At 58.9% G+C, this 13,465-nt stretch overlaps 1 protein-coding gene across 12 annotated transcripts in view; it reads left to right on the top strand.

Annotated features, from left to right (window-relative positions):
- Arhgef10 (Rho guanine nucleotide exchange factor 10) overlaps positions 1-13,465 on the top strand; it is a 98,218-nt gene that overhangs the window by 16,070 nt on the left and 68,683 nt on the right. For all 12 annotated transcript variants that reach the window (XR_009227013.1, XM_058580182.1, XM_058580173.1 and 9 more), the window contains one exon: positions 10,970-11,130. Coding sequence is in view for 11 of the 12 variants with exons in the window: in XM_058580182.1 (XP_058436165.1) it covers positions 11,094-11,130 (37 nt within the window). In the remaining variant the exon portion in view is untranslated. The remainder of the gene's footprint in view (positions 1-10,969; positions 11,131-13,465) is intronic.

Below are 13,465 nucleotides of genomic sequence, written 5' to 3'. Positions count from 1 at the left end.
GGCAAGGTGGGCAGGATGTTGCCAGGGCCGTGTGGTGGCCTCTGCTCTGGCCAGGCCAGCTTGCTTCCTTCCCACTGCAGGGCGGCCCTCTTGCTGAAGAGGTGATGAGGAAGCCCATTCGTGACTGTTCTCCAGCCCTGGACTCAGCAGGCCAGTAGGAAGCAGCCCACACCCAGCAGCAGTGTTGATCCCTGCCAGCATGCCGCTGATCCTCAGAGGAGCTTCGCGAATGTCACGTGTGGGCTCTGAATTCAGCCAGCAGGGGCGCTGCAGAGTGCAGTCAAGGAGAATTGCTGGCTCTGGGAGCTCTTGCCCTGTGACCGCTCTTAGTGGAGCTCAAGTCTCAGCTCTTCTGTGGGGTTGGGAGGACCCAGAGTGGCACGGTTCTCGGCTTCTGGCCCAGGCCCCAGGGTCTGAAGTCGGGGACTGTGCAGTGCAACCTGGGGGCCCTGCTGGGAGGAGGGAGGCCCTCTGCTCCTGGAGGACAGCTGAGACCTGCGTCTTACTCTGACTTAACAGGAGGGAATGGAAGGTGCGGCCTGCCAGACAGCAGAGTCCCTGGGAAGCTGGTCGAGACTAGGTTTTCCAGGATGAGCAGGTGCAGTAGTCCAGCCAGCCGAGGGAGAGCTGGGTTGGCCTGTGCTCCTGTGGTAAGGAGCTGCTTCCAAACCCCGGTGTGTCTACAGGAGCAGGCACGCAGAAGATGGGGGCTCTGGTGACCTTGTGGACTTGGGGGGGACAGAAGTTGTATGCAGTTGTCTGGAGATTGCTAGTTTCGTAGCCAAGTGCTTCTGCAGATGCTTCATGTCCCTTGGGGGTTTAGGTGGACCTAGGTGGACAGCCTTTCCCAAGCATGCCTACTGTCCCACACGTTGGCCACCTAGAACTGTGGGGGGCAGTGGAAACACTGAGGGAAGTGGCCAGGTCCAACTGGTACCCCTGGCAAGGGCATTCCTTGCAGAAGGGGTATAGGGCCAGGGGAGGGGGTGCCAGGCATGCCCAAAGTCAACAGGAAGGCCAGTGAAGGGTATCCGGGGCAGTGTGCCTGGGCTTGCGGCCAGCTGGGCAGTAGAGATGAAGAAGGCCCGTGAAGGTTCAGAGTGTGACAGGAAGCCACGGAAGGTCAGAGCAACAGAGCAGTGGAGGATTTGTGACAGAATGCCTGGAGGGTGTCGAGCCAGTCAGCTCACGTTTTGTAGGACTGTCCTCTGGGTTACTGAAAAGTGACCCTGCAGAGACTCAGACGGAGGCCTGGAGGTGTACCTGAGACTTCACATGGCTCTGGGCACAGGTGCGGTGGTGCACACTGGGAGGCAGCCAGGGTCAGTGGTGCCTGCACGTGGACAGGGGTCCAGGATCTGGGAAAGGGCCACCAGAGGGATGGACGCCACAGGGCCGAGGGGCACGTGTTTGCCTGGAGCCTGCTGGATTGGGGCTTCCCCCTGATGTTTGAGGACGGTCTTAACCATCCTCGCACAGGGATCCCGCTGGCCCCTGGCCTTGAACCAAAGTGACCACCTAGGACCTCTTCCCCAGGGCTCCGTGGGACTAAGTCTGCAGGTGAGTGGGAGAGGGGGCAGCACTGCTGCACAGGACATGCTGAGGGTCACCTACTGCCCTGAAGAGTCCAGCCCAGGGCCGACAGCTACAGCCTTGGCCCCCACACCTTCTGCTGCTGCTGCTCATCCTGTCCCCAACCACAGAGCCTTCCTGCAGACACCCACCGTGCCCTGGCCTCCCTTCCCCCAGTCAGCCCCTGTTCAACACTGCATGTGTGGGTTTCCTTTGTTCTAAGGCCTGCCCATGCCATGGACAGGAGTGACCAGGCCACCCCTCTCCCAAGTTCCAGACGCCAGCCCCCTGCATTTCTCCTGGCCCTTTCCAGCCCGGCACTCCCTTTCTGTGAGCCGGACTCTGGGCCTTTCCAGGAAGATCCTTGCCTCCTGGCTTGGGCAGAATGTCTGACCTGTCCCCACTCTTTTCCTTCCTTGTAGGGATTTTAGCTGGACTTGCATGTCTCGGCTCCCACAGCTAGGAGTGAGACAACTGTGGCATCCCACTCCTCCTCCAGCCCCCCTACTGGGATGTGAACTCTCAGCAGCAGGCATCTAAGTGCAGGAAGGGACTATAGCCCTGGGGGGATTTTCACAAGTTACTTAAACTCCCATAGCCTTAATATCTTATTATAAAAGTGACTTTTCACCCCGCATGTGGGTAAATACCAGTAATCCCAGTGACCTGGGGAGGCTGAGGCAGGAGGATCATAAGTTTGAGGCCAGCCTCAGCAATTTAATGAGACCCTCAGCAACTTAGCGAGACCCTGTCTTAACAAATAAAAAGGACCTGGGATGTCACTCGGTGGTTAAGTGCCCCTGGGTTCAATCCCCAGTACCAAATAAAAGTGACCTTGAAGTTTGAACTTGTGTGCATGAAATCCCTGGGTACAATGTTGGGACTAGGGTAGGTGCTCTTCTCTTTACCCCACTCTTCCTTGTGACCTTTGAGAACAGTTGGTTTGACTCGTAGCTCCGTTTGCTCTTCTGGTCTAGTCAGAAACTTTCTGTTCCATTCTGTTCCTTCTTGATGGACTGGCCCTGGAAACACAAGCGAGTGTGGGCAAGCAAAGGCAGGTCTGATGACTCTCTGGCGGGGAGCTTTCTGCTCTGTTTTGTGAATATACCTCTCATGTCATGAGAAAGAGCTGCAAAGACGTGCCGCCCCAGGTAAAGGTGGCATCCACTCAGGTGCTGGGACAGTTGGCAGTGGGAGCGATGGTGTTCTTTCTGGCTGGCTTTTCCTGGAGAGGACGCTCCTGCTGGGCTGGCGTGGTGACACCTGGTGTGCGTCTGCCCGCCGAGGCTCCTGGGAGGGCTGTGATGTGGTGGCCACCCTTGTCTGGGTGCCATGATCTCAGGTGCAGTGGGACAACTGCCTGGGGGCAGGAGGGGAGGAAAGCAGTGGATTAGACCCGCCTCCCACCAGTTCAGCCGCTGGCTGCTGGGGTCTGTGTGAGGGAGCTCGGGTGCTGGATTTGCTGAGGGCCAGTGCAGACTGGCCAGGGGTCTAGCTCAGTTGTGCGTCCGGGGATGCTCTCCCGGCGCTCCTGCCTGCCTTCTTCCTCCGCACCTGGTTTTGAGAGCTGACCACTGCGGGCGTGCTGCTGGGTGCCCAGCACATAACCCATCTCTGCTCTCCCCACTGTTACCCCTGCAGACGTGCTGGGGTCTGGCGTGCTGGGGCTGCAGGTGGGTGCCCGCACGCTGATCCGCCTACTGCCAGGGAGGGCGTGCGCAGGGTCCTGTCATTCTCCCCCTTGTTTGTCTCCTGGTGGAGTCTGGCTTCTAGTGGGGGACAACAGGGAACATGGAGACAGTACTAATGGCTCCATCTCTGCTGGCCTAGGGGGCTTGAAGGGCACACACAGGTGAGGTGACGTGGCCAAGTCCACAGGGGCCACCCTGGCGGCTGGGCCAGGGTGTGGGAGGACAGCAGGGAGTGGAAGACCGGGGACATGGAGCTTGGTGCCTCTGGCAGGCAGTGGGAGCCAGGCCAGGGCAAGTCCTGATGGGCGGTGCCCCTCCATGCCCTCAGGTGCACCCCCAGCCAGAGCCCTGCTCCTCCAGCCCGGGCAGCCCTGCTGCTCACGCTGCCTTTCACCCGTCCTCATCCCTGTGTCCTCTGGAAAGTCCTGGATTCTTTCTCTTCTGTCCACGAATGAGAGCTCACCCTCAGAGGTCACTTGAGATGTCTCAGCATGCGCAGGGGGGCCTTCCTGAGGATGTGGTGGCAGTGCTGAAGCACACAGCAGACACACAGGCACAGCGGGCACTGGGGGCAGAGCCCAGGTACTGCTGGCCAGGTTCCAGCAGAGCCCATGCAGGTGGCGGCTGCCCATCCCGGCCAGAGCAATTCTAAGGGGTCTGGCCCTTCAGGGGCGGTTGTAGGGGGTCTGGCCTGCAGGAGTAGTGGTTGTAGGGTCTGGCCCTTCAGGGGCGATTGTAGGGTCTGGTCCTGCAGGAGTGATTGTAGGGTCTGATCCTGCAGGAGTAGTTGTAGGGGGTCTGGTCATGCAGGAGTGATTGTAGGGTCTGGCCCTTAAGGGGCGGTTGTAGGGTTTTGGTCCTGCAGGAGTGGTTGTAGGGGGTCTGGTCCTGTAGGAGTGGTTGTAGGGTCTGGCCCTTCAGGGGCGGTTGTAGGGTTTTGGTCCTGCAGGAGTGGTTGTAGGGGGTCTGGTCCTGCAGGAGTGGTTGTAGGGGGTCTGGTCATGCAGGAGTGATTGTAGGGGGTCTGGTTCTGCAGGAGTAGTTGTAGTGTCTGGTCCTGCAGGAGTGGTTGTAGGGGGTCTGGTCCTTCAGGAGTAGCTGTAGGCAGTCTGGTCCTGCCTGACTGGTTGTAGGGGGTCTGGTCCTGTAGGAGTGGTTGTAGGGTCTGGTCCTGTAGGAGTGGTTGTAGGGTCTGGTCCTTCAGGAGTGGTTGTAGGGTCTGGGCCTTCTGGGGCGGTTGTAGGGGGTCTGGCCTGCAGGAGTAGTGGTTGTAGGGTCTGGCCCTTCAGGGGCGATTGTAGGGTCTGGTCCTGCAGGAGTGGTTGTAGGGTCTGATCCTGCAGGAGTAGTTGTAGGGGGTCTGGTCATGCAGGAGTGATTGTAGGGTCTGGCCCTTCAGGGGCGGTTGTAGGGTTTTGGTCCTGCAGGAGTGGTTGTAGGGGGTCTGGTCATGCAGGAGTGATTGTAGGGGGTCTGGCCCTTCAGGGGCAGTTGTAGGGGGTCTGGTCCTGCAGGAGTGATTGTAGGGGGTCTGGTTCTGCAGGAGTAGTTGTAGTGTCTGGTCCTGCAGGAGTGGTTGTAGGGTCTGGTCATGTAGGAGTGGTTATAGGGTCTGGTCCTGCAGGAGTGGTTGTAGGGTCTGGTCCTGCAGGAGTGGTTGTAGGGTCTGGTCCTGCAGGAGTGGTTGTAGAGGTTTGGTCCTGCAGGACTGGTTGTAGGGGGTCTGATCCTACCGGAGTGGTTGTAGGGTCTGGTCCTGTAGGAGTGGTTATAGGGTCTGGTCCTGCAGGACTGGTTGTAGGGTCTGGTCCTGTAGGAGTGGTTGTAGGGGGTCTGGTCCTGCAGGAGTGGTTGTAGGGGGTCTGGTCCTGCAGGAGTGGTTGTAGGGTCTGGTCATGTAGGAGTGGTTGTAGGGGGTCTGGTCCTGCAGGAGTGGTTGTAGGGGGTCTGGTCGTGCAGGACTGGTTGTAGGGTCTGGTCATGTAGGAGTGGTTATAGGGTCTGGTCCTGCAGGAGTGGTTGTAGGGTCTGGTCATGTAGGAGTGGTTGTAGGGGGTCTGGTCCTGCAGGAGTGGTTGTAGGGTCTGGTCATGTAGGAGTGGTTGTAGGGGGTCTGGTCCTGCAGGAGTAGTTGTAGGGGGTCTGGTCATGCAGGAGTGATTGTAGGGTCTGGCCCTTAAGGGGCGGTTGTAGGGTTTTGGTCCTGCAGGAGTGGTTGTAGGGGGTCTGGTCCTGTAGGAGTGATTGTAGGGGGTCTGGCCCTTCAGGGGCGGTTGTAGGGTTTTGGTCCTGCAGGAGTGGTTGTAGGGGGTCTGGTCATGCAGGAGTGATTGTAGGGGGTCTGGCCCTTCAGGGGCGGTTGTAGGGGGTCTGGTCCTGCAGGAGTGGTTGTAGGGGGTCTGGTCATGCAGGAGTGATTGTAGGGGGTCTGGTTCTGCAGGAGTAGTTGTAGTGTCTGGTCCTGCAGGAGTGGTTGTAGGGGGTCTGGTCCTTCAGGAGTAGCTGTAGGCGGTCTGGTCCTGCCTGACTGGTTGTAGGGGGTCTGGTCCTGTAGGAGTGGTTGTAGGGTCTGGTCCTGTAGGAGTGGTTGTAGGGTCTGGTCCTGCAGGAGTAGTTGTAGGGTCTGGTCATGTAGGAGTGGTTATAGGGTCTGGTCCTTCAGGAGTGGTTGTAGGGTCTGGTCCTTCAGGAGTAGCTGTAGGGGGTCTGGTCCTGCAGGAGTGGTTGTAGGGTCTGATCCTGCAGGAGTAGCTGTAGGCGGTCTGGTCCTGCAGGAGTGGTTGTAGAGGTTTGGTCCTGCAGGACTGGTTGTAGGGGGTCTGATCCTACCAGAGTGGTTGTAGGGTCTGGTCATGTAGGAGTGGTTATAGGGTCTGGTCCTGCAGGAGTGGTTGTAGGGGGTCTGGTCCTGCAGGACTGGTTGTAGGGTCTGGTCATGTAGGAGTGGTTATAGGGTCTGGTCCTGCAGGAGTGGTTGTAGGGTCTGGTCCTGCAGGAGTGGTTGTAGGGGGTCTGGTCCTGTAGGAGTGGTTGTAGGGTCTGGTCCTGCAGGAGTAGTTGTAGGGTCTGGTCATGTAGGAGTGGTTATAGGGTCTGGTCCTTCAGGAGTGGTTGTAGGGGGTCTGGTCCTGCAGGAGTGATTGTTGTAGGGGATCTGGTCATGTAGGAGTGGTTGTAGGGGGTCTGGTCCTGCAGGAGTAGTTGTAGGGGGTCTGGTCCTGCAGGAGTGGTTGTAGGGGGTCTGATCCTGGGCTCTGGTAGCCCTTGGGAAGACAGCTGCCCCAGCACATGGCTAGCCTTTGAAGCTGCACCTTGAGGGATGTGGCTGCTTGCTGCCCTCCTGGAGTGGGCGCAGGCTCTGATGCAGATTCTACCTGGAGTCCCTAAGTGACCTGTCTACACAGCCACACAGTAGCTCTGACGCGCTAGGCTTCCCTAGTCCTGGAGAAGAGTGACTGTGGAAAGCATGTCTGGATTCTCAGTTTTTGTAAGCATCCTGTCTGCTTGTGCCCGTGGACAGTGAGAGGAATGTCCACTGTCTCTCTCTGCAGTGGGGTGGGCTGAGCACCCTGTACTCACGTCTGCACCCCCTCATGGATTCTTTATGGGTACAGAGCCTTCCCAACAGGCAGCCAGGTCTTGCTCAGCCACCGAGAACCCATGGGTGTTGCAGCTGCACGTGCTCTTGACCCGCTCCCGGGCTCTCTGCTCCCTGGCTGCCTCCTCTTAGACCTGGAGAGGGCCGGTCCTGCGCCTTACCTGAGCCTCCCTCTGCCCAGGGGCTGCCTCTGGTGGGACTGCAGTGTGACGTGTAGTGTCGACTCAGGACGGCTCCATGAGCTCTCACCTTTGAAGGTCTGAGGGGCCAGGAGGCCCAGGGTACGCCGGTCCTCTGTTTGTCGCATGAACCTGGCAGAGCATTTTGAAGCAGGCACGACACCTGTGCTACCAGATATGGTGCTCCTGCCAGCCTGCCAGAGTGGGATGGCCACGTCAGCAGCCCAGCTGCAGCAGAGGACACAGGCTGGGTGGGTCAGATCCTTGTCTGACCAGGAACAGTGACCAGACAGAGCCTCCAGCCCCTTTGCCCTCTGCTCACTGAGGGCCTCGGCCAGGGGATTCCAGCAGGGCTGTGCACATGGGCTCATGCCCAGTTTCCTGAGGTCTCTGGCTGCGGTCTTTCCTGTTTGCCTGAATTCAGCAGCTTTTGCCCAATACCACCACTGGGGTGGTGATCAGGGGCCTTCACCAACTCGGGTGGGTGGCCATGCTGGCCAGGCGCAGTCGTGTGACTCTGGGGTGCGTGGCCACACTGGCCAGGCGCAGTTGTATGAAAGGGGGCACAATATTTGAACACAGAAGGCTGGGCAGTCTGTTAGTGTCTGGGCTCTTTAACTGACCGTTTCTACTTTTGTTTAAAACCACAATCCAAATGCACAATGAGATCTTTCATTAAGATGCTTAAATTGGACGATGACAGCAGTAATGAACACAAAGCTGAGCAGCCGAGGCTGGTATTGCTCACGCTGCACGCAGGTCAGACACAGGGTGCTTTGAAAGCAGGCCCTCGGCTCTGCCTCGCGTCAGTCGGTCTCGCCTGCCCCAGTGCTCCAGTGAGAACCACTTCCACCTGAGGGTCAGCCCCAGAAGCCCCCTGCTCCGGGGTGCAGTGTCCAGGGGCACTCACATGCAGGAGAAGGTCTGGAGCCCTGGCTCATCTGTTTGACACGCTGTCTGGGATGCAGGGACTGGGTAGCAGTCCTGATAGCCGCTGACAGCCAGGGAGCCACAGGCCTGCTGCCGGCCCTCTGGCCTCAGGGGAATGGCAGAGAGTTGTGTGGGTTAAGTGGCCTGGTATGTGTGAAGCCCCAGTTCAGCTGACACGTGTAAGTGCTGTGTGAGTGCCAGCCAGTGTGACTTCAGAGATCAGGTGTTGCTGAAAACTCAGGTGTCTATTCTTTTTTCATCCTGCTCATACTGGTCACACTGGTGAGATGGGTTGGCTTGACCCTTTTTCCAGGTGTTCTGGGCAGAAAAACAGAGCATCAGTGAGGCCAGACCCACGCAGCATGGTCAGGAAATGTTTAGCCAAAGAGAGGGCACACTGGGCCCCTGTAAGACTCAGCGAGCCTCGTGGCTGCCAACAGTGGGCCAGCGTGCCTACGTTCCACCTTGAGCAGATGCAGGTGGAGTGTGCTTGCTTTCTCTGCTGACAGGAAGACCTCTACAGAAGAGCAAACCCATGCTGTGCTGTGCCACTCTGCGGACCTCAGTGCTCAGTCTGCTGAGGCGAGCCCTGGCCCTTGCCACAGAGTCGCACAGCAGAGCTCGGGTCACTGCAGGCTGAGCTGGTCTCTGTCCCATGCCCTCTAGGCGGGTGATTCAGCCTCCGCCATCACTGGGCAGGGCTGCGGGGCAGCCGCCTCTCCTGTGGCAGGTGTCTGGAGATGCCTGTGTCTTTCTTTCCCCGTTTCTCCGGACTAGAGTTCAGGGACATTCACTGATGGCCCTCTCTGTCCTGTTCCTGAGACCTTGGCACTCTGGAGGATGGGCACGGGGCCTGGGCCCAGCGGGAGCCACTGTGCCGTTCCGTGCTCCTTTCCTTACGCACCCTGACTGTTCTGCAGCTGCACGGGCGTCATGCGAGCAGCCCGATGCGGTGTTCCATGAAACGCGGGACTCAAGCTGGCCTTCCAGCACCTCCTCCTTCTCCTGGCTGTGCAGACTGCCCTCGGCCTCAGAGGCGCGGGGTCACCAGGACTGCCTCCCGTAGTCCAGTCCTGTCCACCCTGCTTCCCTGCCCTGCGCCCTCCCTGGGAGAAGCTGGAGGAAGTCTGTGGCCATGTCTGCCCAGAATGCAGTGCGCTGCTGTGAGTGGTTGGGGGCTCTCGTGTGCACCTGCATGTGTGTGTGCAGGGCGAGTCGATTCTGTCTCAGAACCGCGGGTTTCTGCAGCACAGCAGGTGTGTCCTTGGCTGGACTGGCACTACAGCAGCCCTTTGCCTGCCCTCACTTACATCCCTGTCCAGCTGCAGGCAGTGTCCGCGTTGCTCAGCTTCTCTCTGAGGACCCTTCCTTCTGTGGCACTGCCAGCTGTGACCCAGCCTTTAGCCTCAGCACGCCTGCCTTAGACTGGAAACCAAGTCCATTTCCCACCATGGGGATGAGCTCCTTTGCCACTTCTGTTGATGTCCTCAGTGTGCAGCATGTAGATTCCAGGTGTGGCTGGAGGGCCTGGAGCACAGTAGCAGCAACTGCAGCAGTGACCACTCCTGTCCCCCACTGTGAGCAGCAGTGACAGCTGGCACGTGCGCGCCCAGCACTGACGAGGCTCCTATTCTCATCCCCCGCACCATGTTTCACCTGCAGCGTGCTGGGAGGTGGACACTGTTGCTGCCCACCAGTTCCAGGTGTAGCAGTTGGCTGCACAATCTCAGAACTTGCCAGGTCTCCCCTGGCATGTGGACAGGCAGATTCTGCCCCAGCCTCTGGGCTCTGAGGCTCCCCGTCATACACCTGCCCTTGTATGGCCTGGGTAGGTCCTTTGAACTTTCTGAGCTGTTGAGTCTTCATTTGAGGCAGAACCCCCTTGTTGGGGCGATGCTGTGACTGTGATCCTCCCAAGGGAGGCCACTGCTCCCAGCAGCTTCCCGGTACCTGTGGAGCTGCGAGTGTTGCTGAAGTAGGGACTTTGGAACTGAGACTCCGGATGCCAGTGAGGAGGGCCAGCTGCTCACACAGGGTGTGCAGCTCTGGGCAAGGTCCTGGCAGCTTTTAAATGCCCGTGAGGATGTCAGGGAAAAGTTGAGTAAGGGGAGCATGGGGCAGAGGGGTGGCTGTTCCTGATGGGTGCCCCTGGCGCCCTCCGCGTCTCAGTGGATGAGAGCCTTCGTGGCACTGCCAGCTCATCTTAGTTTGAGAACACAGTGGCTTTCTCTGGAAAGTACCGCATTTCGTTAATTAATTTGGCTAAAATAATTGGCTGGGCTTAGGTGGTCGCAGACGAAGTCCAAGGCTGTGCCCGCTGGCACCCCAGGGCTTTTCCAGGCCTGTTTTCTGTGAGGAGCATGTGAAGCCAGCGATGGCCTTGGGTAGGCAGCTGGCAGTGGAGGAGGCGCTGGGGGCAGGCGTCGCCGTCCGTCGCATGCGTTGTTCCTGATGTGGGAACGGAAGCAGTTGGCTTTTCCTCCAACCCTCTGTCCCCGTCTGAAGCCAGGTGGGTGCGGGAGGTCTCCTGTGAGTCAGTGGACAGGATTTCCTCCTGTGGAGCTAGGAGCCAGCCTTCTCGTGAGCTCTGGGTGTCACCCTTTTTTAGATCCAGACATGTGGGATTGTCCTAGCCAAGAGACTGGTTACTTGTTCCCTCAGAGGAAGCTTAGAAAACTGTCAGCTGCACCTTGATCCTGATAGTTCTTTACTCAGAACTGCTAAGGTGTTAGTTGAAGGAAGAGGAATACACATTTGGCTTATGTGCTGATTTTTCCCTTCAGAACCCTGAATTAACTTAAGCAAAGACTTGCGGAGGTGTTGGCTGGCAGGGACCTGCCCAGTGGTCCCAGCTGTGAGCTACCTGCTGGCTGCGATTCCGGGTGACCCAAGGAGAAGTCGCGCTGGCTGAGAACTCTCTCTTTGGTTTGGTTTGCAGCCAGTAGGGGATGAGTTCTTTAACCCCAGCTGCAAGTGACAGCTGTGTTTCCTCCTTACAGGGCCATCAGGCCATCACTACAAGCCCTGCACGTGGTGACAAAGTGACATTTGCCTAGCCAGCATGTGACGGGCGGTGTCTCCGCTTCCTGCAGGGGCTTCTCTTCCCTGACCAAGCCACAGAGCATGGACCAGCAAGAGGGCCCTCCTCCTGCTCCCACAGGTGTGTGGCCCCCACAGGGGTGTCCAGGAGCCCGGGGGCACTAGGGGCTCTTCCTGAACACTCCGTGCTTCTGGAATTACGAGGCTGCTCCTGACGGGGGCGAGTGGTGGGGGAGACAAGGGTGAGAGTGTCTCAGGGAGAATGATGAGGTGCTTGCTGGGGCTCAGAGGGGATATGAACTCTGAGGGTCCCAGCTCTTAGGCCAGTGCACTTGGGGTGCACCTGTGAGCCTCTTGCACCAGGCTTGCCTGTCCTGGGCATCTCAGCTTCCTGCAAGGTGTTCCGTCACCCACCCAAGCTGACTGATGTGGAAGGGAAAGGGCTTCCTGTTCAGAGGCCACGTGCACGTGCAGGCCCAGTGGCCAGGGCTAACGTTCCACCACTAGAACACAGCCTCTCCAGGCACTTGGAACGGGGTCCAGGGAGTCCTCTCCTGCTTCCTTTCTCTGGGGCAACTCAGGGCCAAGCATGGATCTCTTCTGTCCATCCACACCAGGTACAGCCTTCTTATCACCTCGCCAGAGCTCAGTCTGCCCAGATGCCCGTGGCAGGGAAGGCTGGCCCCAGCCCCATGGTGGACCCTAACATTTCTGTAGCAGGCATCCCCAGGGCTTCCTGTTCTTGCGAAACCTGGGCTGGTGGGGCAGGTGGGGCAAAGCTGTGCGGGCAGCTGGCTGCACAGGTCTGGGAGCTCCTCTGGGACCCAGCACATGTGGGCAGGAGGAGACTGGCCTTGCACTCGGTTCTTCCACCCTGTGCTGCCCGCCACACGGACCTCTGGCCCTGGTTATGCTCATCCAGAAGCTCTGTAGGCAGAGCTGCCCCCAAGTGAGCAGGGCCCCAGAGACACCAGAGCCAACTGTGGCGTGGTGAACTACCCAGAGTGTCCAGTGGGAGGAGAGGCCCCAGAGAACTGTCAGGTGCCACTGTTTGCAGGAGCTCCTGCTGAGTGGGGGACTGACCTCTGAGGGTCATCTGGAGCTGGAGGACCCAGGAGGCATGGGATGTGTGAATGGGTGCCGAGAGGCCGGTTCTGTGGCTGCACTGGCCTCTGGGCGGGTCTCACCTGTGTGGGCCTCAGCTGTGGGAGCCCTGGCCTTTCAGCCATGATGCCCAGGCTTGTACTTTTGGTATGAGATATGAAGGAGACACTTAGAGTTTTGGGGGAGACTAGAAACACAAGACAGCTTCAGGAAGGACAGACGGAGCAGCGCCTCTTCCAGCCTTGCCACAGGGCTGAGCAAGGAGGCAGTGTCTGCAGCGGCCCACGAGCAGCTCAGACAGCCACCTGAGACGTGTAAAGAAATCGTCTCGCAAGATGCTTTGGGGTATTTCAGAAAGCAAAACTCAGTTCCTGATTTTAAAGTCACACTACCAGCAAGAGCTGTCCTAATTAATACTAAAATCCTGCCACAGATTATGTTTCAGAAAAAGAAATCATACTATGGCTGTATCAACCTCAGTTCCTGGAGAGCCAGGGACTGAATGCCTCTTGATGTGGCAAGCCCAGGGGAGGGCTCAGCTCTCCCGAGAGCAGCGGCCTTGCTCTCGCCCTGGTCACCCAGCCCTGGGCCCCAGGCCAGGAGCTCCCTCGGATGCCCTGGGCATGGCAGACCCAGTCTTGTGCACACTACCGTGAGGCCCAGCCAGCCTGAGTTTGGGTAAGAGCAGCCCCGGCTGGAGGGCGGAGAGAGCTGGAGCCACGCGCAGACAGGGTATGGCCCACAGCGCTGGGCACTGGGGCTGCTCTCAGGGTCCTTGGGGCAAGCAGAAGGCCTTGGCTGGGACAAGGGCTGAGGCCTCGGCCAGTGCAGGGAGAGCATGGGCCAAATGGGGCCAGACCCGGCCGAGCACACCCATCAGTGTCCAGTTGGGGTGCGGCGACTTCAGCATGGGGTCCCTGCCTTTAGATTGTTGCTTTTCTTTTTTCCCTTCTTCCCTCCCCTCCCCCTCCCCCTCTCCCCTTCCCTCCTTCTATTCCTTCCTCTCTCCCTTCCCTTCCTCCTCCTCTCCCTCCCTCCTCTCCCTCTGGTCTCCCCTCCCCTCTCCCCTTCTTCCTCTTCCTTCCCCCCTTCCTTTCTCCTTTCTCCCTCCCCTCCTCTTCCTCTCTTCCCTCCTCCCTTCCTCCCTTCCTCTCCTCCCTTCTTCTCCCCTCCCTTCCTCCTCTCCCTCTCTCCTTCCTCTCCTCCTCCCCTCCTCCCTCCTCTTTCCCCTCCTCCCCCTTCCTCGTCTTCCTTCCTCCCCTCTTCCCCTCCTCCTCCCTCTTCCCTTCCCTCCCCCTCCCCCTTCCCCTCTCCCCCTCCCCCCTCCCTCCCCTCCCTCCTCCACCCTCCCC

Source organism: Marmota monax, unplaced genomic scaffold (genome assembly GCF_021218885.2).
Source record: "Marmota monax isolate L192 unplaced genomic scaffold, Marmota_monax_Labrador192_F-V1.1 WCK01_AAM20220418_F8-fsc00195, whole genome shotgun sequence".
NCBI classification, from domain to species: Eukaryota; Metazoa; Chordata; class Mammalia; order Rodentia; family Sciuridae; genus Marmota; species Marmota monax.
This window is presented reverse-complemented; position numbering and strand designations above follow the sequence as displayed.